The sequence below is a fragment of the Parasteatoda tepidariorum genome, chromosome 5, assembly GCF_982258835.1.
Source record: "Parasteatoda tepidariorum strain Cologne lab strain chromosome 5, Ptep-v5.0, whole genome shotgun sequence".
NCBI lineage: Eukaryota > Metazoa > Arthropoda > Arachnida > Araneae > Theridiidae > Parasteatoda > Parasteatoda tepidariorum.
The window spans coordinates 3,745,957-3,773,892 of NC_141759.1; the positions used below are offsets into that span (position 1 = coordinate 3,745,957).

General features: G+C 27.2%; 1 protein-coding gene across 1 annotated transcript; it reads right to left on the minus strand.

Moving 5' to 3' along the window:
* Positions 1-7,137: 7,137 nt before the first annotated feature.
* schlank (ceramide synthase schlank) lies at positions 7,138-26,517 on the minus strand. Its single transcript, XM_016070780.4, has 10 exons — positions 26,158-26,517; positions 24,279-24,396; positions 22,761-22,873; positions 22,617-22,674; positions 19,617-19,667; positions 18,657-18,749; positions 17,546-17,674; positions 16,127-16,233; positions 11,823-11,985; positions 7,138-10,778 (listed from the first exon to the last, which is right to left on the minus strand). Exons 1-10 carry the CDS (start codon positions 26,334-26,336, stop codon positions 10,665-10,667), a joined length of 1,125 nt encoding a protein of 374 aa, XP_015926266.1. The 5' UTR covers positions 26,337-26,517; the 3' UTR covers positions 7,138-10,664.
* Between the last annotated feature and the right edge of the window lie 1,419 nt (positions 26,518-27,936).

Genomic DNA, 27,936 nt, shown 5'->3' on the forward strand with positions numbered 1-27,936 from the left:
TAAAATTTTTATATGTATAAAAATTATTTCACTTTGTTTATAGTCTATATTAGACAAATCTTACTTCTTAACTGTCAACACTTTCACTTTTTTAAGAAGTTTATTCTAGTGGTAGAGAAATAAAAATTACTACTGTTGCAGAAATTTCCTGCATGAAAATCGCATCATTGTTTATCAGATAGTTTATATATGTTAAAATAAATTAAGTATAATGATTATCATGAGCATTTTAAATTAAATAAATAAAATATCAGAGTATAAATCTTATTAACACTCTAAATACAAAAATAACACTTCCCGGATGAAATAGGATAAATTGGCAGTTATGTTATTTATAATTTATATTTCTTTAGTGCTAGAGCTGTTCTTGATTACTGATGCTTATTTCTTTTTAAATATTTTGTCATTTAGTTAAATAAAAAAAAGTTTAAATATGACTTTTTAATTTTTAACAAGATTTCTATTTTTAGAGAATTGCACATTCTATACCAATAACCTGTTTTAAGAAGTTCATAAGCTGAATTATATTAAAGAATTTTAGGGTGTTTTTCAATAAAATCCTTATAAACTGTAAATGAAAAATATTCTTACATTAATTATTATTTTGTTGAATTGTATTTTTATTAAAAATTAAAGATTTAATATAAATTAGTAGAATTATGAAATTATTTTAAACATTCATTATTTCTTAAAAAAAAGGGGGGACAATGTATGGAAATTCACTGTTTGCAAAATAGATGTGCTATATTCAGGGGTCGCATTCCCCCTAAAATTCATAAAATTCCTAAAAGTATGTGCAAACCCTAAAATTCATAAAAATCTGATAAGATTTTGTTGGTGTTCCAAAAAAATTAGAGTTATAGGCTAAATATAAATAAAAAAGCAATAATCTAAAATATAAGAATTTAACTACATTAATTAAAACTGTTTTAATTTTGCCACATGGGAATTCTGATCCTGAGAGAGGTTTTTCGATAAATAAAGCAATGCTTAATGTGAGTCACCATGAGAATACTATTATGTCTCTTAGACTAATCAAAGATACCATTTGAAATTATGGAGGAGTGTTGAAGATCACCACAACACTATTGAGAGCAGTAAAAGAATCTCACAAATCATATCAAGAATATGTTAGAAAAATGATCATGATTAATTTGTTTTTCTCTAACTTCTAATATAAATTGCTGATTTGAAATCTAATATTATCACACAATAGTTTTTCTTAATAAAGTAAGGTAAAGGGTAATAATACAGTTTTGATTAAGAAGGTAAAAATTAAATAAAAATCCAAGTTGGTATTAATTTATTTTTTCTCTTGGTTTATTCTCACTTTTGCCTGTTCCTGAATTATGCACTTAATTTCTGATAGGTAATATGTAAAGTTGAAATTTCATTTTTACACTTTAGAGATTTCATTCTTGACTTAATAAATTTCAGAGCTTTATTTTATGGCTTGCAATTATTTATGATATGTGTGGATGAATTGTAATAATCTTCTGTTATGTAATAAACTACCGTGTGATCTGTTTTTATCCTAACAATATCATATATTACCCCTAAAATTTTTTGAAAAAAGTTCCTAAAATTTTAAAAAACTTTGCTGCTACCCCTGTATATTTGAAACTGTAGCTTATTTATTAAAATTTGGAATCAAAACTTTAAATACTTCAAAATGTGTAAATGTAAATTCCATAAAAAAAGCAAGAAAAATCAAACATTAAAGGTAAGGTATATTCAAATTGTAATTTTGTGCTCATTTCTTAAAAATAAAAAAGTCTTGAAAACCAAATTATTCTGAAGGGGGAAAAGTTTTGAATATACATTATTAAAAGCTAACATGGTTTTTGTCAACCCTATAAACATAAAATTTTGAAGCTTGTAAAAAACTCAAAAGTAGCGATACTAAAAAGAATATATATACCAGCCAACTTAACAATTAGTCTTTTAAAATCAAAATTATGTATAATATTTTTTTTTTTTTTTTTTTTTTTTGAAATTTGATATAAATATATATTTATTAGTTTGAGGCTAAAGTTGATAATATACAAGTTAAACTAGAATGAGTATTAATTAGAAAAGAAAAAAAAAGGTAGAAATCAAAATCTTTTATTACTGTTTCAAATACATATACACAGGAGCCGTGACAGGACTAGATGAGTTGCACCTTTTATTAAAGAAGTTCCCAAGAAAATATGCAATAAAGAAGTGACCCACAAGGTGAGTTGTAGCAAAGTGGAATTACACAGAAATGCCAACTTGTAACAGGTCATGTTTTTATCTCATTTCGTTTCATTGACTTTTAACGAACTGATTATAATTAGGGTGTGTTCTAAAGTGCTCCTAATTATTTATACTTTTAGATGTTTGACTTTATACTTTTTGAACGATCTAGTACATATTTATGACATCACAATTTTTAAATCTGATACTTTTTTTTTATTTAAATCATTGAAATAAATAAGAAAGAACAATACAAATGAAATTCACTAGAATAAAAAAATATGAACAATTATTTTGAGGAATTTGAATTGTGACCTATGTTTAGAAAACATTCGTAGAAATCTTAACGAAAATATACAGGTTTGAAACCTGACTGTTAAATAAAATTGAAATTTTAAGACCATTGAAAAATAAAATTTAAAATATAAAACGAGAGCACCTTATCTAATGAACTTCCACGGAAAATATATCTGAAAAGCACATTAATGCTGTATGACTGGCAGCTTTTCTTTTTTCACTTATTTTAGTGGATGCATCATTAAGTTTATGTTACACTTTGTACTGCTATAAACATTACAAGAATTACAATTTCTAACTTTATTTATTTATAGAGTAATAACGCATTTAAAAGTTTGGCAAATATTTTTTAAAAAATGTTTTTAGCTAAAAATTGAAACCTTACAATAAATTATTATAAATATAAAATGCATCGTAATTGATGCATATTCATATGAAATAACACATTATAAGGACTGTTTGTGATTGAAATCTAATCTTTAATTAAGGATGTTAAAGCATAACTTCAAATATAACGAACTGTATTTTTTTTAAAAAAAGAAAGTATGTAATAGGTTCCACATTTCTTAAAATAAGGAAGTGTTAGAATGAAAAACACTTGGGACAAAAATAAAGATTTAATAATTCATGCATTTACAAGGTATGAATTTTTTTTAATACGCTCACTTATTTTTATTGGCTAATAAAATAATTATTGGTCTTCTCCTTTAATTGAAAGATTTGTTTCGCTTCAATTTTATTGCTTTTAAAAATGAGCAAATTAATAGGGTAAGGGAATAAATAGATACAATAAAAAAAACTATGTTAAAACCCGTAATAAGTTGGCATTCCTGGTTAGTGCTTACTTTTACAGAGGTATATTAATTTACTCAAAAAGTCTCGATTTCAAACACAAAAGTAATTTGAAAGCGATAAAAATGTCAGCTTTTATTTTTCAACAGTAAACAATTTTAAAAATATCAGAATTTTTTAAAGATAAATTTTATCCTGCTAAATAAAAAAAACAAACGAAACCCGAAGGAAATAATTTAAATGAAACGTTTTATACACAATGAGAACTAGAACAATGAGGCTCACGACTATATAAACAGCACTTTAAGCACAAACACAACCAGCTTCATAAATTTTTAAACAGAAGCACAAGATAAAATACTTTTTAGTTTCTGAAGTGAGCTGACATGCTCAATCGTGTTATTTCAAGACATGACACTTTCGTAAAATTTCAAAGACACTAGAAAAGGCTTGGTTGAAACATGGCTATTGAATCACTAAAAACATAACACCCGTTTCAGAACAAGTAATGCTATGAGTCACTTATACACGCATCTATATATATATTTTTCAATTCTATAAACACAATTTTTTTATAATAAAAACAAATCATTTCATTTTTAAATTTCTTAACAAATATCAACTTTTTAGGCATCTATGTAGAAGAATAAGCTATAAGTCCGAACACACGATAGTGTTGTGTTAGAAGGCACTGAATGATGAACCTAAATTTAGAAACTATTTAAAATGAAATAGGAGAGAGGAAAAAAAACGAATTCCTTTTTATCCTATTAACGTCTTGCATGCTAAAAAGCTGTTGTAACAGCAAAAGGTATATAAGATATTAACCAGGTACTTCATAAAAATTTTAGATATAAATCAATATCTAGTTCAATGTGCCATAGTGAATGGCATATTGCACTCTATTATGGGACCTGACTTAATTTAGGTGTAGAAAGAGAAAATATTTAAAAATTGGTTGATTAAATGCTAAGAATATAAGTCTTCCAGTTGCAAAACTTACTGACTTCTTTTTATTTAAGCGATTCAGAGTTGCACCCTCTTTTAAAAAATAAACTGAGTTTTTTTTTTTTCTTCTTCAGAAACACTTCTAACTCTGCTGGTAACAAACATATCAAGTTGTGGCTTTTTTTTTTCATACTAGATTATGAGACTTTAAAGTACTCTATTTAAGGATCAGTTAAAGTAAAAATTTGTAAAATCCCTGTTGCGGACAAATTATGTTTCTTTAAGGCAGTAAAAACAGTTAGGCAAATAATTTATGTTATGTATTTCAGGAAGTTAAAATAACGTCTGTTTAGAGACAGACACTGTTATAGTCAAATAATAGTTTATATTCTGCGTTTCAGGAAGTAAAAATGACTTTAGTTACTGCACTGTGTATCTCTATTAAGAGTAAGTAAATCGCAAAAATAAATTCTGATATAGAAACATTTGTTCATGTTAAGAGTAAAAAAAATCAGAATAGTTTTACAACCAGAGCACTCACATGAAGCTGTTTTATTTTTTTGTCACGCATAACTTAGATTTGGCAGTGTTAGATTTCAAGAAGCTTCCTGTTAGCTGAAAATAAGTTCAGATCATTTCTGGTAATCTCTTTGAGGAAAGGTTTAAAAAGCTCTCCTTAATCTGATTTGCTGCAAATTCTATCATGTAACGAAAATAAACAGTAAATTACCTATCTCATCATTAGGTGAAGTCCAATGCTCATGCAAGGATTACCACAAAAATGAATGAATTAGCCACTTTAAGGATGAAGTTGCCATACCCCTTAACTCTAATTAATGAGAAAACCATAAAATTTAAATTTAGTTCTGAATTTAAGAATATGTTTCAGAATTACATTCCAGAACTGCATTTTGTTCATTCATTATAAAAACATTTATTTCCTCTCTGGTCCATTCTTTGTCTCATGATTTTAAAATTTTCAATAGGTTTGAGTTTAACAAACAAAAAAAAATTCCTTAGGTCTTTGTCTCATTATAAATAAGTTTGTTTGTAGTTACCTGTAACAATACCGCAAAATGAATAAAATCATTTTTATTTATTTTTTTTAAGAAAAGGAAAGATTTTAATTGTATTTGTTCTTCGATAATTTTTATAGTGTTAGCAAGAAAAATTTGGAAAAGGTGAATTTATCTTCTTAAACATTCACAAAATAACATTAACAGCTTTTCTTTTATCGTATTAAAAAAAAAGTTTAATTTATTGTCAAAGTATTAAACTATATTGCAGATCAAGTATGTTTAAATTTGAATTGACTCAAAATTCCATAAACTGGACACACAAATATAATTATCTTAGTCATACGCGACAATCAAATATAATTATCTCAGTCATGGAATTATATACTGGGCTAAATATGAAAAATGTTTCTGTAATTCTTTTGAAATGAATGCCTTCACAAAATTGCATTAAAAAAAAATTTTTTTTTTCGCTATTTACATACTTATTATTCACCCAACTCTAATCTTACATAATGAGTGTTTGAACCTACTCAAAAACTATATGATTTTATTAGCATAGTGAGAAAGTTAAATTTCAAAGGTAAGTTAGCAATTAAATCTGAGTAATATGCATAATTCTAATTTTTTACCGCTCGTTTTTCAAGCGTTTATATGGCTAATGGCTTTTTTCCCTTTAAGATATAAAGCTAATTACTCAAATGAATTTTTACGAGCTACTTATAATAGTCTAGACAAATTTCTAATAATTTACATAGTCCGGATCTCTTGTATATACATTGAATGCATACAGAGACACTATGTTTTGAACAGATCATTTCACTAGATTTGAAATATTTGTGTTCCTTGAATTGCTACAAAACTAAAAAAATGAAAGGGAAGGAAATCTCAAACTAAATAAATGTAAGTCCTTTTTTTTTTATATATATATATGTATCAATAGTTAGTAAATTTGGGTGCTATTTTCTTCAACAATGACTAACTATTTTGCAACAGAGAAGATGTCAATAAAAACTTGAACCACCCTAACTGCCAGCTTAAGCTCTAGCTATAAAAGTAATGTTTAGGTTAAGCAAAAAGGCTATAAACCTACTTTAAAAAAATGCCATGCAGCACCATCTGGTGGAAAACTGAACAGAAAATCAACCATCCTTAAAATAGATGGGAAGAAAAAGTAGAGTACTAAGGCTCATGACATCATTTATTTAGTACAAATAAACAGTTAGTGGCAACAAGAAAAAAGAACACTTAAATCAAACATTTGTTTTTTCTTCCCTCCCTACACCATTAAATATCTAAATTTTTGAAAGCAAAAAAAAAAAAAAAAAATCTTTTGATTAAAAAATGTCTACTCTTATTTGTTTTATGGTATGTATGAAAAATAGAGGCATACGGTAACTAGTTATTTTCTGTCTAAAATCTCTTCGTCTAGGAAATCTAGAACAAATAAAGGAGAGTTCTAAGTTTTCTTTTGTTGTCTACTAAAGTTTTGCAAAATAGATGTTATCAAGTGGATACTACAAAGCTGATACTACCTTACTTTATAATTCATCTTTTTCCTATCTAGTACAGTTTTGGAGATTTCTAATTCTTCAGTTTTCCACCAGGTGATGCTGTAAAGTCTTTTCAAATAGTGTATAGCCACTTTACTATACCTAGACATTAAAAAGTTGGGAGGGTGGTTCCAGGCTTAAGGGGCACTTTATATAGTGAAATTTTGAAAAATCAGTGATGTGTTTCATATTTCCTGATGCTATATAACACTAAAACTATGACATCTTTCAGCTCTATTGTGCAGATTTTAAATAAAAAAAAGTAATGTATTTCCTAAATTTATAGAGTTAAAGATAAATAAAAAAACCGGTAAATGTAAAGCTGCCTTTTTATGGACATAAATTTATCTATTTTCATATCTTTTAACACACAACACTTATACCAAGTTTTCAATAAAGATTAGCTTTAATCGTAAATAAAAAGCTTTTATAATTTAGAACTGTCATATCACAGAAAAACATTAAAAAAAGTTTAAATGAATTTGGTTGACTGGGTCAGCTTAATAAAAACACCCATTTTAAAGCCATTAAATCTACAAAAAGCACATAAAAGCAGTTCAAATATACATTGCAAGTTCAAATACATCAGATAAGAGATTGTGAAATGAAAATAAATATATTCTTTTATAATAACAAAAAATATTCTTTTAGGTTTTTACATTAAATAGATACAAAAAAAATTAAACTCAAAACTTAATAAAAAGCATTTGCAAAAATTTGTAAATTTTTTGAGCTTGATTAGTTTTATTACATCAAATTTTAAAATCAATGTTATATTAAGAGAGAAATGTAAATTACTTTTTCTCACAATATTACTGCATTTGTTTAAATATGATTATCTAAAATATTAAGCATGATATACCAAAAGTTAACTGTATTGCTGAACTTTTCATTGTAAAAATATAATTTTGATAACTATGGAAAAAGTTGCTTTAAGGACAAAAAAAGATTAAACTAGAGAAATGCAGATGACATAATCAACATTATTACAATTAACCCAACCATGAATGGGTCAACAGTTAATGTTGAATGAATTAATACAAAGAAAACCAGAAACTATTTTCAAACCTTAGAACAAGCTCTAACAATAACAAGCTCAAAATAACTTCAGCAAATATTAGAATCACAAAAAGAAAATATACAAAATAATAAATCTAAATGTATGAAAAAATAATTCATAAGTATTAAATTCCCTGACTTATACACCAACTCAAAGCATATATAACATTTGTATAACACAAAGCCAATATCATATAACACGCTCACATAAAAGAATTTCAAAATTTACACCAACGTAAAAATATTCATTTTTTTATGGGAAATCAAGAAACATTTGTTCTTTATCTAAAGACAAATGACAATCAGACAGATCTATAGATGTTTCAGATGAAAAAACAACAAAAAAAGGACGTAACTTGTGCCTAAATTTTTCAATGGGTGGTAATTATTCTTTTTTCATTAATAGATATCAATATTAATATTAAAATAAAATATTTAACTGAAATTACAGGAGTTACTTTTTTATACTATAGTCAAAAATCTTCCAATGCATCTCAATTGAATAAAGATAATTATTAAAGTTTACGAAATGCACCAATAAATTTCTTTGAATTTAATTACTGAATAAATAAATTTGCTAACTTGTGGGTGAAGAAATAAAAATTAATCTTCAAATGGGAAAAAAAAAATTTGTAAAAGTTAATAAAAAAAGGGAGAGGTTTTCAAAAATATCCTGAAATGAAATCTTTTGTTTAGAAATAAAAGTCAGTTGATAAGCATAATTTCACAATAATGTGCTCATCTTCTTTTTTAGAAAGTAGGGGTACAAAAAGTAAATTAGTTCCTCTTTACACATAGCAATTATTTTAAGTGCCTTATAGAAGAAAATGATTCATACTGAAAAAAAGAATTTTTAACTGTCTGCAATACAAAGAAACAAATCAATGATCCCTACTTCATCAATACATAGAATTACCAGATTTATTTCAACAAAAAAAAGGGGGGCAGGGCAGTAAAAAATTTTATAATTGAAAATTTAATTTAATTATAGAAAGGAAAAAAAGTGTGGGAATAAAAGTTGTGATATTAATGAGCATGTGATCACACTGTGAAAAATAAATTGACAGTCAATTTAAGAAATTCAGCATAATATTCTCATAAATACTGCGGCAGTGCAATAGGGTATGAAAGAAATAGCAATGTAGCTTTGTCTTTCAAATTCTATGTACAGAGTTAAAAAGGAAAAAAAATTTATAAAAATGTAATAATGCATTGTTTAAAGGTGGAGACGTGAAAAAATTTATTTTTCAAAGTTAAGAAGCAATAGTAATAATTGCCATAGTATTTACAAGAACATTGTTGAAGGGGACATTATTTTATAAGAAGAACAAAAATGAGATCAATCGGAGCATCCTTAAGAAATGTTTGTGAGTAAATATCTTTAACACAAAAAAACTTTCATTACAACTAACATAGAAATCAGTGAAAAATTTACAAATAATGTGTATTTTACAAATATCCAAAAGCAATTTTCTTGACATGAAACTGTAAATAAACTATCAAACATAATAAAAAAATAAGCTACACTAAGACTGCTTTAAGCATTCAATGTTATTTTAAAACTCAAACAGTGTGTGCGGTTTTGGAAAATTCATATAATTTCATAAAATTATTACAGATCATATACATAATGCTATAACATCAGACATTTGGCAAGCGGACGGTCCACAATTAATATAATGGAATGCAAAACATATAAAAATAATTTTTACAAATAATTGCTTATATCGTTTTTTGAATGATACATCACCACAAATGTAAGTAGCAATAAATAAATTTTTGCAATATGTAAATAAGTACAGCGCTCTAAATAACACAAAAATAAAAATCATAACCAAATGAAGAGCTTGAAGCTCAAATAACTACATAAATAAATCTTTCTTTACATCACAAAAGTTTTCCTAAAAAAAATTAAAGTCCCACACAATCGTTAACAGACAATATACTTATCAATTACACAGGCATTGAAAACGAGTACCATGTAACACATGAAATGTTATGCATCTAAAATAGAAGACCTTGAGGAATTTACTAAATGGCTTACCAGTTAAATTTAGAAATATAGCTAACAAATTTTCACCAATGCCCATAAATCCATTACAAGAAAATATTTTTATAATTTTAAGATATTAAAACTCTATATCAATATGAAAAAGCCAGATGTAAGATCAAAACTCATTTTCTAGTAATAAACTTAGAAAAGAAGATATTTATAATTGTGTTGAACAATCAGTTAAGACGTTTTCAGTCTCAAATAACATAAGTTTAATTAGAAAAAATTTAACCTAATAGATTTGTAAACAAAAGTCAATCGATAATGTCCAATTAATTTTGCGACTCGCATAACAAGGTCATTATGAAAATGAGGCAGCATAACATTTAAAAAGGAGAGTAGTAAAAAATTGAGTACCAATATTTTAAAGAATTACTTTTCACCATGAGTTACAGTGAAGACGTTACGGTACTCGGATCCAGCTACCTATTAACAGATACGAGTCAATAACAAGTCAATAACAGTTAGCTTTATCTCACTTCATCCTGAAAAACACAGATGCGAAATAAGAGCACAAGTAATCATGCAACTAATCTTAAAAAAAGTAGAAGCAGAGTATTTCCACATGTACTAAAAAAAGCTAATATATGTGTCCCTGACTGATAAAGCAAAAGAAAAAATTCTTTAAAAATATAAGCGCAAAAAATACTGAAAAAAAAATTTCTTTGGAATAACCCCTTCAGGCTGTATTTACCCAACAGTGGAATGCAATGAATGTTAGTTAAATCATGATGTCCGAGAAGGCAGAGAGCAGTTACCATCCTGACTAGATCTGTCTTTGGCTTCATTTTCACTGCTACTTTCGCAGCTCTCTTCACTATCACTGCGCAAATCTTTCACCTAACAAGAAAGAATATGAATATTTAGCTTATTTTAAATAAGAGTCTTTTTTAAGAGAAAAAAAATTGGGCTCTTAATAGACACCACTATGTGATTACCACAAACACAAAGGGGAAAAAAATCCCTGATTTTTTTTAGACTGATTATATTGAATTTGCCTAGTTTTTGTAACCAGAGGCATAATTTTTATTAAAATATCAATAATGCCAAATTATACAAATATAAACCACAAAAAATGCATACTGATATATAACCAAAAAATATTTTTTAAATAAACAATCATTCCAAATTCCTGACAATCTGTATATATGTTATTTATCAATAATGATTGCTCAAAACCAGGATATATTTCATCAAAAAAATAAATGTTTCGTTTGATACTAAATCAGAAGTTTTAGCTTCCACAATATTTTGAGCGGTAATGAAATAAAAATAGAAGTCTGAGCTTTGATTTGGCCTGCACTGATGCAAGATCTTACATATTTATTTCAACTGTTTAGAGTGGCGGTTACTATAAATTAAGTTTATAAAATTAACAGTTAACAAATATTAAATCAACAATACAAATGATTTACTACTACCATAAACACTAAAGATAAATCTGAAGCGAGAGAAGTTGGCAATATTGGCACAGTTACGTTTTGAAATTTTTAAAAAAGGTTATGTTATTATCAATTATTCCGCTAGTTAGCTAATTTTTACCAAGATAAAGCCTTGTTTTGGCAAAATCATTCTAGTAGTTATTTACTATGCACACAATACAATGTGATATAAATCAATTTTGCCTTCTGAGGTAGTGACTATAGAACAATTTATTTGACAATTATAAGTAAGAACGTTTTAAGTTTCGCAAACACCTTTAAACATATTGGTGCTTCTACAGGCATTTTTAAACTATTTTGTTATGCGCACACACACACATATATATAACATAATAAAGACAAAAATATCAAAGAAAAGATATTAACAAAGAAAAATAATAAGTTTTATTTACTGTACTATATATAAATATAAGTTAACTGGCAAAAAAATAAAATTACTTACACCCGGATTGGTAGCAGAGACAGCTCTCAAGGCAATTTTTACGATCATCCAAGTCCAAACAATGTGTAAAACTTGCAAGGCGCATAACAATGTATTAAAAACATAATATGCAGGAAACATGGGTACAATCAACAAAGCTTGATACATTGTACTGTAGATTATTCTGCAATGAAACATGTTCAAATAATAAATGCATTTTTAACTTAGAATTCAGTTCCAGTTTCATTAAACAAACTACAGACTAGTTTTTAGTAATTGATAACTAAAGTAAACCCCAGATTATAAGTTAATCTAATAATAGCAATGGCAGCTAACAAAAGGCCAAATTTTATTATTTTATGTTGTCTTCTTCTGAAAAACGGTTGAATTCAATGTGCACATTAAATTTAGGTTGAGATGTTTCAGAAAATATTAAAATCTATTGGGGGGGGAAGGAAATGTTGAATGAAAATGAAAGTCTTTACAGATATTTTTTAAACATTTTAAAAAAATGTCTTTTCAGTAGATTTAATAAACCTGATCATTATCACATATTTTCTAATCACATTTAAAAAAACTACTCATTAAATTCATTGTAATGCATTCAGAAATTTTAATGTTTTAAGTAAATACAAAAAAAAAAGAAGAAAAAAGGGCTAGTTGCTTTAAATATGAAAAATAATCTATCAAAATAGCTTCCACAAGCATAAAATAGTCTAACATATTTATACAATATTTAAGCTTTAACATAAAGTAAATCAAACTCAATTGTTTGAGACACTTGCACTGTATATGTAGTTTTTTCAATTTTGCGAAAGAAATCCTATAAAACTTGTAAGAACAACCATATTTCGTAAGTGCACAAATTGACCTTAAATATATAAATTGCTTTAATTATTATTACTAAGAAATTCCTTGATACTTTCAAATAAGACAACAGGGCGTGTAGCCAAATTTTTCACCGACAAAAAAAGCACTTTTTAAGCACTTCTTTCAAATAAAAGAAAGAAAAAACATAATTTAGGTTACACAAATAAATAAAAAATTTCCCTCCTATTGTTTAAAAGTTCTTTCATAAACAAAATGGAAAAACATTTTCAAATACTTTACATGATCATGATAAAATAACTAGTTTCTGACAAAGAGCTCTTTTTATTGATTATATTAGCCAAGGTAATAACAATTCATGCACACTTTTTTAAATATATTTCATATTAAGGCGCTTATTCTATTTTTAAAATTAGTAGTTATTTTACTTAAATATGTAAAAAAAATAATTTTAATTTAAATTAATAATTATATAAACTAAATAATTAAATTTAAGAAAGATATTACATAAACTAGGAAGATTAATTATAAAAACTATGTAATTAATAGTTATATCTAAGGCTATATTTAAGAAAGTTATTGGGTGAATATTTTAGATTTAAATAAAAGATAATTTATAAACGTATATTCAATAAAAACATTAACAAAATTTAATATTGATCATACTGAATTAATAAAAATGTGCAAAGAATTAAGCAAACTAAGAAAACCCTAATAAATTTATATTACAAAAGTAAATAAGTGAATGGTGCCAACTACATTTTTATAAAAATTTGTAATTCAATATTTCTCTAATAAAACAACTAAAAAAAATTTTTCAAAAATTTTAACAATGAGTATTGAACCGTAAATTTTTTTTTATCATAAGTAAATTATTGTATGGTCCCTTCATTCATAATATTTAACAAATCTAGGATTATTGAATTTTTTACTTCAATTGTTTTTAAATCAATTCAATTGTTTTAATTGTTGATTAAAAGATTAAATTTTTTAAGGAATGATAAATATGAATAAGATAAGATTTTTTACAGGATTTGCTATATGTCAAAATAGAGAAAAGCCCCTCATTTCACACTTTTTGTAAAATCTTGCTCTCTTTCAAAAAATATCTCAAAAGCAGTAAAAATTTAAAAAGTAATAAGTAAAAAAATTAAGTACTATAGAAAGTTCAAAAAATTTTATGAAATTATTCCTTAAGTAAAAAATTCCACGATTAAAATTTCAATGAATTCTTCTGTTATTGTTGATTGCTATGAATTCGCATGAGAAGACAAAATTAAAGAATGACCCCAAGTCAACTTCAAGGATTATGGTACAGATCTATAAATAGAACATCATTAGCTTGTCAGTGACGAAGACAATGGCGCTTCACCAATGATGAAATTTAAAAGAGAAATAAAATTTTCCTTTGATAAGGGAGAAAAAAATTTGGCAGTGTTTAATTTGTCCTCATGTTCAGCAAAAATTTTAGAAACTTTTAGGTTCAATTTCAGAGGGTGGAAAATGAAGCCTAAAATCGTGAAATGCAGCAGAAACGCACATGAGAGTTCAAGATCCAGTCACACAGAATTCAGTTCAGTGTATGCACATGCGGACCCACAACATAAAATATGATTTAATGAAACATGTAAAGTGACTGGCGCCTTCATACGCTATGGGTCGAGAATACACCAAAATGAATTGTGGCTGAATGAAATGTAAAAATACTAAATGGAACAATTTGAAAATGCTTCCTTAATAATTCATGGGAAAGAGAGAAAATCTTATTTTGGAAAAGAGAAAATTAAGCACTTTTGAAATAAAATATGATTTAATGAAACATGTAAAGTGACTGGTGCCTTCATACGCTATGGGTCGAGAATACACCAAAATGAATTGTGGCTGAATGAAATGTAAAAATATTAAATGGAACAATTTTAAAATGCTTTCTTAATAATTCATGGGAAAGAGAGAAAATCTTATTTTGGAAAAGAGAAAATTAAGCACTTTTTAAAAACACCCAACGGAAAAAGATTCAAAGGCTTTTAAAAAATGAATATCGAAATAATCACCTTTAAGCACTTTTTAAAAACATTACACACTTAGGACAAGGGAAAAGGTTAAATTTACAGAAATTGAAGATTTAGAAGGAAAAAAAAAATATCACATTTTGCTTGGAAAACAAATCTTACAGCCATTAAACTTCTTTTGATTCTGTTTCAGAATTCAAAACATAGATTAACTTATGGTTTTTCTCAGAAAAATTTGTTCAAATATATCAGTAAAAATGGCCATTTAAAAAGAAAAATATATATATATATAATGTGAAATAAAAAAAATTAAAACATACTTCATACCTAGATATCAGTGTAGCCAAAATTATGATTTAAATTGACAACTTTGTTCTTATCTAATCATATCAGAAGTTGTCTACAAAACTAAGCATTTTTTTCCTTCTCAAACTTTAGTACCTAACTTTTTGTAAAGAATTTATAATTATATTATGTTAAGGCACGCAATAAAAAAAAATTAAGTCAAATATTGTGCACAGTGATCTCTATTTTTAAAATTGAGATCACTGTGCACAATATTTAACTGTTTTTTAAAATTGTACTTATTTTTTTTTTGTTAAAATTGTGCCTTTTTTTTGTATATGATGAAAACTTAGAATTGTTTTCGATATTATAATCATATTTAATTCGGTTTTTAAATAGGACAATTTATAATTAGGAATTTTGAAAATGAAAATATTTCACTTGAAATGCATATAAAAAAAAAGAGAGAGAGAGAGCTCATAAGAACTGTTCTTGTCCTTACACATATCTATATATATATATTTCTCTTACACGGCGACAAAAAAAGCCTAATTATAACTCCCCGAATGGCAACGCTAGAAAATCGACCATAAAACCTAGATAATCGACCGCTAAAAATGTCACGCGCCAAATCTAGTGAGGTGACTCAACATATAGCACTTTTAAAAACAGAAACTGAAATAACCAGAGAGAGAGCATAATCAAATGTGATCTCTTCCGAAATTCACCCTATCAGCTGTGGCAATCTCATACTATTAAGCTAGGCAGAAGTGAGTAGTCTTTGTCGATAGATCTCTATTTTAGTATTTTGTCGAAAGCGTTTTCACGAATTTATATATTATGAATTTATTTGACGATTTTTTATTTATATCACGAATTTATTTGTTTTATTATTGTTATTAGTTATTCATTGAAAAATGAGTTGAATGTTATTAGTTATTCATTGAAAAATGAAAGATAACTTTTTAAATGGCTCAAAGCGGCTTAACTATAACTAAGTGATTTATGACATAAGCCTTTGAATTATACAGAAGCAGTGGTGAGTAAAAACCTTATAAACCGAACTTACTAAGCTGGGAATCATATATTAAAAGACTCAAAAATATTCATCTGCTGTTTGGAACAAGTTGGCAATGAGTTGTTTTAGTAACCCTACAGTCTGGGGTAGTTAGTTGCAAGTCATTTGTGACAAGTAGTACTCACCTGTAAGGATAAAGGCCAAGTCTTGAAATGATCCAGGCCACTGTAAAAACTGCAAAACTGGCATCTGCCACACGTTGGTTCTCAACATACTTTGCCATCTTTGCAGCCTACAAAAACATTTTTAGTTCATTAAAGAAAAAATGAATATCAAATCCATTCAAATAGATATTTATAGGAATAGGAGTTTTAATAGACACTAATATCTCAAAAATGCTTACTAATTGTCTTATAACAATAAAAATTATTTGCATTCATCAATATATTGTATACAAAATTAGAATAACTATAGGTTCATCTCTTTAGCGTGAGATAACCACAATTGATTTATATTATCTCTGTTTTACCATCTATTCTACTGATGAAGGTAAACCAATATAACACCAAAAGCAGTGTTTTCACTACAGCGCGAGAACGCGAGAATCTCGCATATTTTTTCCTTTTCTCGCATTAAAAAATTATTACCGCGAGAAATTCGCGCATTCTATAAATCAATTTCAAAACTCGCGAATTTCTCGCATTTTGGAAGAAGCTTCGAATTACGCTATTTAGAATAAAATCCGTTTCACTTTTCTTCCTGGATCTTTAATTATTTTCAACATCTGCCCCATTATCTAGCTTCCCTATTTACCAGTATTGTTAAGAACCTTTTCGAACTACAGAACACAACCACGGAACCCTTTTCAGAACACATTTCTCTGCAACCTCTTGTTTACCGTAGGTAAGGTTTCTTCATGTAAGACGTTCAAATGTTTTATGCACTTATGTAACATGGACAAATACCATGTAAAGGCAAAATCTTCTATGATGATGCACCAAAAATATTCAATGCTTTAAAAAATAGAAGACGTTAAAAATGTATTATAATTAAAGAACTGATTTTTTTTCAAAGAGTTTTTGTGTTTTTTTAGTTTTTAGTAATCTCACTTAACTTTTTGAAATCTCACCCTGTTTTTGAGAAAGGGTGAGAAATTCTCACCCATTTTTTTTCTGTGATGAAAACACTGCAAAAGTGTATGGGTTTCAATAAAATATTTAACTAGTTGTGATTTTTAAACATTTTTCTATTTTATTCACAAAGGATTACTCTTCTTGTAATTTTACAATGTAGTATATTTGTAAATTCACTGCATTTAAAAAATAAAATAAAAAACTTTAAAATCTCAGAGAACACATTAGATCTTGTTTTTAAACTATTTTGAGTTCTTGGAGGGGGAGGAGCAATCAACTTAAGAAATATGACACAAATATTGCTAGATTAATACTTTCTTCTCTGCATCAAAAATAATGAACTACAATTTCATTCAAATTCATAAATGAGACACACTTAAACTAGAGATGTATTGAAATAAGAAATAAGTTATTTCTCCCAGTTCATAAAAATTGAATTAAGTATGATTATGAACAATAAAAAATACTTACTTCAAGAGGAACATCAGCAAAATCGTGGATTACGAGTACTAAGCTGCCGACACGGAACAAATTTGATGTCCATGAAAAAGTCAACAACAATATAGTAACAATATGATGGACAAACATTTGCATGAAATCCTAAGAAAAAATAGCAAAATTATATTAAATAAAGATTTATAATCAGTTGATGCAATTTCAAAGAACCTTTATAAAAGATTTTAATATCAGAACACTTTAATAACTCAAAATTTAATGAGTTTACTATCCTTCTTTGAACTGATTGGCATGCGAGAAGAAAAAAAGAGTCGCCTTCCTGTTCAACAGTTAAAGGGGTGTAAGCAGAAAGGGGGATGGTAAACTATAACTTCAATATCTTTATTTTATTTTCATCAATTAACTAATGTTTGCCATTTACCATTTACTCAACTTTGATTATATCTTTCAAAAAATTGTCCCTCGCTTAAAATCTACAGATTATTTCTGACACTATTAAAGCAAAACAATTCTGCGACCAACATTTGTTAAAAGGTATTGATATTTTTACATTTGATTGTTTTTAAATCTTTGAAAAATATTGTTTTTGCATACACATCAGCAGCATTAAAATAAGTGTTGTTAATTTGGTAGAAAAAGTCAAAATAAAGTTTAAGATAGTTTGTTACTTTTGAAAAAAGCATACCATTGCCAATCTAAGGTATGACCAAAATTCCGCAAATTCAATTTACCCTTTCATTATTTTTTAAATTGGATGGAAAACATACATACTGGCTACATGGATGTTAACTACTTAATGGCTACTATATCAGAAAAAATACTGTTTGAAACTAGCATTTCGAAAATGTAGGCATTTGCTATAATGAGCAAATTGCACATTTTTGCACAAGTCATCAAAATGACACATCATAATTATTATTTATTAATTCAGAATCAAATTAAACAGAAACAAATAAAAAAAAATTCATAAAAAAAGTCTAAGAATTCAACTGAAAAATATCAACACTTAAGTATATATAAAAAATATAGTGAAAAATATTAACAGAGATAAAATAAAAAACACTCATATTAAAATTTATTAAAAAAATGTTGTATTATGGTAAAATGAGAATAATTTATATGGTACCTTTCTCTTGGTATCCAAAAACTGGGAAAAAGTTAGAGACCAATAGAAACCTAACTCAAGCATGTAGTACCACCAAATATCATTTGTCATACTCTGAAAAGTTTAAAAAAAACTTTATGTTAAAAAATATTGAAGATAATTAAAAGAAATTAGAAGAGACAGATTAAAAGAATCACGATTTTTAAGTTTCGTTTATTCTTATTCTAATAAGTTTCAATTTTTAAATATTACCTCTTAAACCCTATGCAACATTAATTCTAACATTATATACACAATAGTTATATGTACATTGATAGTATAATATTTTTAGTATTGTTCAAGGATAATATTTTTATCCAACTTTAACCTCCAGTAATAATCATAAATTTAAATAAAAATTTAAAAAAATGAAAGATAAAATTTACATTAACAAGGGTCTGTCTAGGTTTTTATGAGAGGAACCTATTTTGTAAACATTTAGACATAATTTGTGAAAATTAAAAAATTATATTGAACAATCAACACAAAAATATGGCAAAGTAAGAAGATATTTTCAAAAATTGTCACTACAAATAAAAATTATAAATGACTGGTAAATGTTTATATATTTCTTCCCCATATATTCAAAAATAATTTTGCTTTGTGTCACAATTCAATGTTCATACTTAGCAATAGGGTTGCAGGCTTGGCAACCCTCACTTTAACCATTTAACATGATCGTGGAATTTAAATCAGCACTGATTTACTGTTCATTTATCCATTATTAAATAGAGAAGGAAACCAGACAGCAGAGTATTATAAGGGCAAAATATGATGATAAATATTAGCCAGAAGTTGAAACAACTTTCAACCAAGTCTAACAATGTTTCTATACCTGCCTGACACTTATATGGTAGAAAAATACCTATTATCTTGCACAAAAACATTTTATGTCATAACAAACATATCAAAAATTCATAAAATAAAAATTATATTACTTACATGATGAGGGTAATCATACCAGCAAAAATTTGTGTCTAAAAGCCATGGTTTCTATGAAGGGAGAAGAAAAAAAAACTTCAGAAAATTATTTAATTTGCTGATCAAATTAAAAAATGAAAAAACTCATTGATATATAAATAGAGATGTCCAAACAAGAAGCTGAACAGAATAAATCAATCGTTGTTTGTACCGTTCTTGTTAGACGACTCATATTCTCTCTCAACAGAAACATATTGCTGCTGATTGCTAGATTTAAATTATTAATCATTGATGGTCAGATGTTAGCATGAACAGCTCCATTAAATTCATCAACTTGCATAAATTTCAATCCCTGTGGCATAATTTTTTCAGCTTTCAATGGCAAAACTCTTTAGCACCAATATCTTTCTGCAAGATACTTTTAATAATAACAAATATAAATGTTACTAATTTGGATTAACGGAGGCATTGTGCTTAAAAAAAGGGGGGAATAACCTATCCAAATAAAATAAAATTGTATCTAATTTTTTAACTGATTATGATGATATTTTTACTCTAATGGTATGGGTGACATTCTGCATCTTGGAAAACTTATTTCCTTTTCACACTCTGTAAATAATCATCACATTAAAAAAAAAATGAAAAATAGTGAAATCCATAGCAGTAACTACAAAAAAAAAAGGACCGTAAAAACACTCGAATGGAACAAGTCTCAAGATTCGGTTATTGTAATTAATAATATCGTATGAAAAATATTGGATTATAGAAACTATGAGAAAATCAATAGCAATAACTGCCAAAAAACTTAAATATTTAAAACTGCGATTTCGAACTTAGCCAGAATAACTTCGAGAATCATTTTCCAGAATTATTTTGCCAGATTATTTATTAATTTTGCCAGAATAATTTTCGAACTTGGCCTGATTGTCAGAAAAAATGATCAAAACACTACATATATTTACGACGGAATCGGTGCGAGTTGTGAGCAAAACAGTAAAGACTCAAATGTGCGATTTAAAATTCTCAAATGCGTAATATATTGAAACCTTTGGACAATTTTATTTCAACCACGTTAGAAAAAGAAAAAATTTTAAAAAAATTATCAAACAGCAGCAGTTGCCATAGCAACACATGTGCACTGTTTATTATTACTCTTAAACACAGTTGGAAAGTGCGATGACTTCCAAATAAGGTGCAGACGCCATCAAGAACAAAACAACACCCATTTTGCCAATGGGTAAAAAAGGAATTTTTTTTTAAAAAAAAAAAGCATTTTTTCCCTCTAATGCGTGAAAAGCGCACATTTTGAAACTAATTCTGCAGGAACGAAAAACAAATGCTTTACTTCATAACTGTTTATACTTCACTATTCTCAAATTAATACAATAGAAAAATCACAAACATTTCTTTCAACTTTGATGTGCGAAAAATGCATGTTTTGAATATAATTCTGGAGAATAAAAAGGATCTTTCAAAGATTCAGTTAATTTCCGCAGAAAAGAAACTAAAACTTTTTACTTTCCAAAGGAAAAATCTCTGAAAGAACTCTTAACGCTCCACAACAATGTCGTCATGATTCTGCCATGGGGATTTTAATTGTTAAATTAGCAACAAATTTTAATAAAGTGAGAACCTTTCAAAGAGAAAACTAAAATATGGCTGCCAAAAAACAAACTATTTTTCTTCTATATAAAAAATTAGCAAAAGATTGCATTCATTATTATTACAAGTGACACAATTAAAATATAATGTCCCTTAAGAAATTTTGCTTTTTACATTCAGCTATTAAAAGTTAGAATCTTAAAAACTAAAAGAGCATTTATTTCTTAATTCATGAATTATCATAAGAAGAATATTAAGTGTTTAGTACACTTAAACATTGCAGAAAATTTCTAGGATAAAGAAGTTCAAAGATTAATCTAAGTAAAATATTATCAATAAGGGTAAATGAGTTATAACTATTTATTTTTACAATAACAAGTTTAAACCGTAAAACAAAGCTAATTAGTGAACACAAAAAGTTTATTCAAAGAATACATGTCCACACACAAAATAAATAAAAGTTGATAGGAGCCTCTTTATTGTAAGTGGATCAATCGCATTTATCTACACATTTCATATTCCTGAAAGCAGTGATTTTGGGGTTTCTAACATCATTTTTAATTAACTAACAGTTTATTAAATTACAAAAACACTTGCTAAAGATTGAATATTGGACATATAAGTTCATAAATTATAAAAATTGTTCTCTGTAAATTTTAAAAAAATTTCCATTAACTGTTTTAAAATTTTCCTTAACATTCCCTAAGATTTTTCTTAAATATAGCAAGGGTTATACATTAATATTTTATTCTTTGATAAATAAGTTGGATTTAAGCAAATTTTGACCACTACAATGTAAAATATGAGATTCTTCAGGATTTCTCAGATTTATACAAGCATTAAAAATTGTAATGGAATTTTTCAGAGAGGAAATAATAAAAGAAAATGTCACATGTCTCTTCCATCTGTATATTAGTTGTTTTACCTCATAATTATAATTTTATTCTTCTTAATCTTGACTTATCAAAGCTTAACAGTTTGTTGGACTGTCAATTAACGCATGTAATAAAATAAAAATCTTTAAATAAGTATGTAAATAATTTATGTGTTTGTTTTGTGTAAAATGGTTTTTTGTGCTTTATTATTTATTTTATATTTTAATTTGAGTTTTTAAGTATTTTCAGACTTTTTATCCCCCTCTCTCATTTCATGCCCGAAAAAAATTTAAATATGCACATAAGGTATCAAAATAATCAATTGACAAACTCATTTTATTTTCGTAAAGCTTTAGTTCTTTATTACTACTAAGGAAAATATTTCACAAAAAGATTGTAAATACTGAAGAGTGTGTACTAATTAAAAATTAAAACACAGAGAATAGATATTACAGAGAAGGGAAAAATATTTTAATGAGAAAAAAACAATGGAAAAAAACAGTGTGCTACAGTAACATATGAATAAATAACACATAATACTCACATCCCATAAGGCATATAGCCCATATGAAAAAGCACCTAGGTAAAAAGTAAATCGCCATCTGTTGATTAAAAAAAAAGTTGCAAGAATTGAAAATAAAACAATAGATAAAAACAATTTATTAAAAATAATTAAAATTCTACTTACGCGCTCTCTGTGAACTTATTGAGGGTGGATGGTTTATTGCGAGAGACTCTTTTACGAAACCATCGCTGAATTTCTCTCTCACTCAAATCTGTTTGTTTGGCTAAACCTTGTAACTAGTCAGAAAAAATAAAGTAATCAGCACAAACTAACACAAATCCAATTATAGCACGAAGAATCCAGTTAGGTCAAAGACAGAATAATTAAAAGATAAATGTACTTACATAATATTTATTTCCGGCTGCCTAGCCAGATTTTTCAACAAAAAATTAGCACTTTTTAAGCACTCAAAAAATATTTTTTATCACTTTCCAAAAAAAAATCATAATTAAGATCTGTGCAGTAATAAAAATTATTTTTTTATCATTTAAAGTTCTTAATTTATAAACAAAAAATCAATAAAATTCAAACACATTTTCAAAAACTTTGCAAAATCATGAAAAAAATAACTATTTTCTTATAAATATTGCAGAGAAAATCATGCATTTTTTGTAATTTAGAATGGGAATCGACACAGCAAAGAAAAAATCTTTTTAAAAGATAGAAAATTAAGCACTTTTTACAAAACCCCGAATTTAAAAAAAAAGCAGCTTTAAGGCCTTTTAAAAAACATATAAAAAATAAGCACCTTAAAAAACTTGAAAAAATTTCATTATTTAGACAATCCAGAGTCCTCACATATTTATTAGTTAGCTAAGCTTTAGAATGACAAATATTCAAAATAAGGTAATGAAAAATAACAAGCCAACCTCAAGAAAAACACAGTAGAAAATTTATATACTCCATAAACAACATTAACTTTGAGGGTGTAAATAATGAAAATCACAGCTAAGAAATTTTTGTTACTAAGCAAGAATTTTTCACATTTAACTATTTGCTAAGAACTTTTAATTACTCCCTTTCTACTTACTTTTAATACCCAAGAAAATTTCAACTTTTTCTTTAAATAATAAATGCATATTTATGTTTAAGTAGTATTTATTTGCATTGAAAAAATAATTTAAAGTATTTTAAGATTGATCTGCTTCAAACTAATACTGCCAAACTTAGTAGAAAAACACAGTAGAAAATTTATATACTCCATAAACAACATTAACTTTGAGGGTGTAAATAATGAAAATCACAGCTAAGAAATTTTTGTTACTAAGCAAGAATTTTTCACATTTAACTATTTGCTAAGAACTTTTAATTACTCCCTTTCTACTTACTTTTAATACCCAAGAAAATTTCAACTTTTTCTTTAAATAATAAATGCATACTTATGTTTAAGTAGTATTTATTTGCATTGAAAAAATAATTTAAAGTATTTTAAGATTGATCTGCTTCAAACTAATACTGCCAAACTTAGTAGGTCAGTGTAAAGATTAGTAAAATGATCGATATTAAACGAAACTGCGTAAAAAGGAAAGTCTACTGTATGTCCTTTTAAAATTTTCCAAATATATTTTTTGTACTTAAGCTAAATTTCACTCCTTTAAAATAAAAATAACTCAATGAATCAATAACTAGAAATATACTTACTTGTTTAGGTTCTAGCTTTCCATTTTCTTTGTAAGCTTTTTCAAGTACTGGATTATCACGCAATTTATAGGTTTTTGGTTTGAGTCCAAGATAACAACCAATGGGAGCAAAGATAGATCTAAATATTTAAGAAAAGCATTAAAAATGAAAATAACGGATATTAAACAATATTACGGTTTACGTGATTGTCAGAAGTCCTAAGTTGAGGCAATCTATAAAAATTACACTTTTTCAATATTTCTGACCCTAAAGTATCTCAATTTTAAAAAATAATAATAAATATTTTGGTAACCTAAACCAGTGGTTCTTAACCTTTTTTCCAGCCGCGACCCAATTTTGGGTCGCGACCCATAGGTTAAGAACAGCTGACCTAAACAATAACCAATGTGACAATGCAAAAAAACAAACTCAACAAAAAAAAAAAAATCAAAGAATCTACCGTAGTTCAGAGGTAAAATTACTAAATATATTCTATTTATGTAACAGTGACGTTAAACACCTTAATAATTTCAGTTGACATGATAGATACTGATAATCCTCTTTTAGGTAATGCTAGTTTCATAACAAATCTTTCCAAAATACCAATTAAAGACCCAATAGTATGCAGCTATGTTCTTGTCTGCTTTTGATCATACCTATGCTTTAGTAAATTAATAATCATTATAGGCACATTTCAGAAGAAATAATTTTAGAAATGGAGCAGGAACTTCAAAACTATTTTGGTAAATATCTAATATTTCTTTACAACATATTTCATAAATTGGGGAGATTTCCACATCGTGATCTGTGGCAGAATATTCGCCAAGTCTTGGCAGCTTCCTGACAGGGACCCGCGAGAAACTTAAAAAAAAACATCACAGAAAGGGACTAACTCGAAATGTATAACTCGTAGCCACCCCCGGGCAACATCTACATGCTTTGTTTTTTAAAAATTTGCAAGTTTAAAATCTATTTGGCACCTTGGCAATTGTAGTTGGAGTGACAGATCCCCCGGAGAAACATCCCCCGTAAATTTTAAAAATATTTTTACAATGCTCAACATAGAAAAGTTAATAATGTGAATACATAATTTTGTTTATACCTTGTAACATGCATAAAAAATATGAATTATTATTAATGATTGTACATAATTACCACACAAAAACTTATTAATGGATATTAAATAATAAAGAAAACATTCATAACAGATATTATTAAAATACATTATACCTATTATAGAACTTATAGTATGCAGCTTTGTTCTTGTCTGCTTTTGATCATAACTATGCTTCAGTAAAGCAATAAGCATAAGCACAATTCAGAAGAAATAATTTTAGAAATGGTTTGGGAACTTTAAAATTGTTTTGAAGTATGTAAATATCTAATATTTCATTGCAACATATTTCATAAATTTTAAAAATATTTACCTACAATGTTCAACCATAGAACATGGCAAATTTGCTATTGTAAACATATAATTTGTTTCATACCTCGTAATATGCATTACAAATATGAATCATTATTAACGATAGAATATATTAACACCACAAAAGCTTATTAATGAAAATTAAGTAATATAGTGAACCAAACGTTTGTAAATAATAGAAAATCGGCTAACCAAAAGAAAACATGATGAGATGTCAACAAATGTTTATACAGCACACATCAGAATAATTGATCCAATAATTAATTTTATTTCACAACTTAAGTGATATTTTTCTGCTCCTTAATTTGTAAAACAATGAGAAAATAGCATTCTAATTATTCAAAAGAAATTATCAAGTCTATTGAGGTCAACTATTACTGGAAGAATTGACAGCACTGTAATAACATGCATTAAAATTAAGCAGATAATATGTGAAAATATGACAGTAAATGATATTTTAACTTATAAACTTACTTTTCAAGAATGTATCGAATGATCAGAAGAGCTATAGCTACATTAAATGCATAATTCAGGTCACTAAATTGCGCGTACTTTACTGTGCCGGTATCGCGAATATCATCCCATGTAACATTTGGAGGTAACCAAACGTAGTCATTCCAAAACCAAGTGTTTATGTTTGATAATATTTCCATTTAAATGCTTAAAAACGAAAGAAATACATTAAATTAAAGAGTACGAGAAACGCCCAAATTTCAAACACGAAAGAGAGCACACAACCATGACTAGGAGAGAGTTGAGTAAAATATGTCCTTCTCCTCCTCCGTTTTATTAGACGAAAACAATACGCTTTGCCAAGGTAAACAAGTGTTGCACAAACGAAAATTTGGCATACTTATCGCCTTATCAATAATCTTAAGATAATTGTTTCATCTTTCAGGAAAGCAAATTTTACAATCGTTAGTCTCCTATTAGAGCTATTTGAATAGTCAATTAGAGACAAGTGAAGTACTTATAATATATTTGATACTTAGTTATAATATATTCTATATTAATCAGCCATTTTATCAGACGAAGAAAAAGAAAACGTTTATTTAATGTGCTAATGGTGCAGAAAGATTTTTATTCTAACAATTTTTTACTATTATTTCCTTTAAAAAAAATTGTAGGCCTCTTTATTTTGCACTTAAATGCTTTTCTTTTAATTCCCCACTCCCTTTTTTTTTATTTTGAAATTAATGAGTCAAAAATTAGAAATGACCAGTTATCACCAATTCAAGAAATGTGTCTACATTTATAGAGAGAAAATTTATCGTCAATTTCGGAAAGAAAATATTAATCTTTTCCCCCCAAATATGAGAAAAAGAAAAGACATCTGATAGCAAGTTTTCTGGTAAATTCAAAATCGTATTTCCTGAAATGTGACCAAGAAATCTCATTATATTATAGTTTAGATTTTTAAGTTTCCAGCAAAGAACACAATTTAATTGATTATTATTTGATCATAACTTACGAAGAAAAATATTTCAAATTTAATAATCAGTTCGTTCAGTAGTTCCTATGAAAAAGAAAATAATGTATTACTGAATTTTCATTTTATTTCTTTTACAGCATTACTACAAAAATTTAAGTTTAATTCTAAAAGGGCATTAATTCTTTGAGGAAAAATTTAAAAAGACTTCTTTGTTGTCCTGTAGCGTATCTACCACTACAAAATTACAACTACAATTCACTAGTATATAAGACATGTTAACTCGACTCTATGTCGGGGTACCTTTTCATAGATGAAGGTTGACATGGTCGATTACTCCTCTCCCCACATTGGTGACCTTCGGACGTGATGTGAACACGCCTACCTAGGCAGTAACGCCCACTTCAAATATGAACACGCCTACCTAGACAGTAACGCCTACTTCGATGGATGATCCACATTGAACAGTTGACTTGCTACTTGTGACTGCATCATTATCCACCTCCTCGCGCAGTTGCTACTCAGTCTCATCTCGATCACACACAACGTCGGCTTGCATACACTCGACTGCTAACGGCAACAGAGGAGCGACTAAGACCGTGAAATTAATACACCTCTCACATTCAGCACTCAAAAAAAAATACGGTGATCTTAATACAGCTCTCCCGGCTTCGCACAAAAACAGCAATGAATCAACTAGTGGCATCCATTCATCGAATTCTATCATAGCTATAATTCTGGTGGGGGAGTACTGTAGCGTATCTACCACTACAAAATTACAACTACAATTCACTAGTATATAAGACATGTTAACTCGACTCTAT

Bases quoted from the DNA above. Each gene is read 5' to 3' on its own strand.
- schlank (XM_016070780.4), bottom strand. From the start codon at position 26,336: ATGGAAATATTATCAAACATAAACACTTGGTTTTGGAATGACTACGTT. The intron at 22,675-22,760 runs GTAAGTAGAATT...TTTAATCAACAG, and splicing joins AATAAGTTCACAGAGAGCGC to ATGGCGATTTACTTTTTACC. The intron at 19,668-22,616 runs GTGAGTATTATG...CTCCCTTCATAG, and splicing joins GGCTATATGCCTTATGGGAT to AAACCATGGCTTTTAGACAC.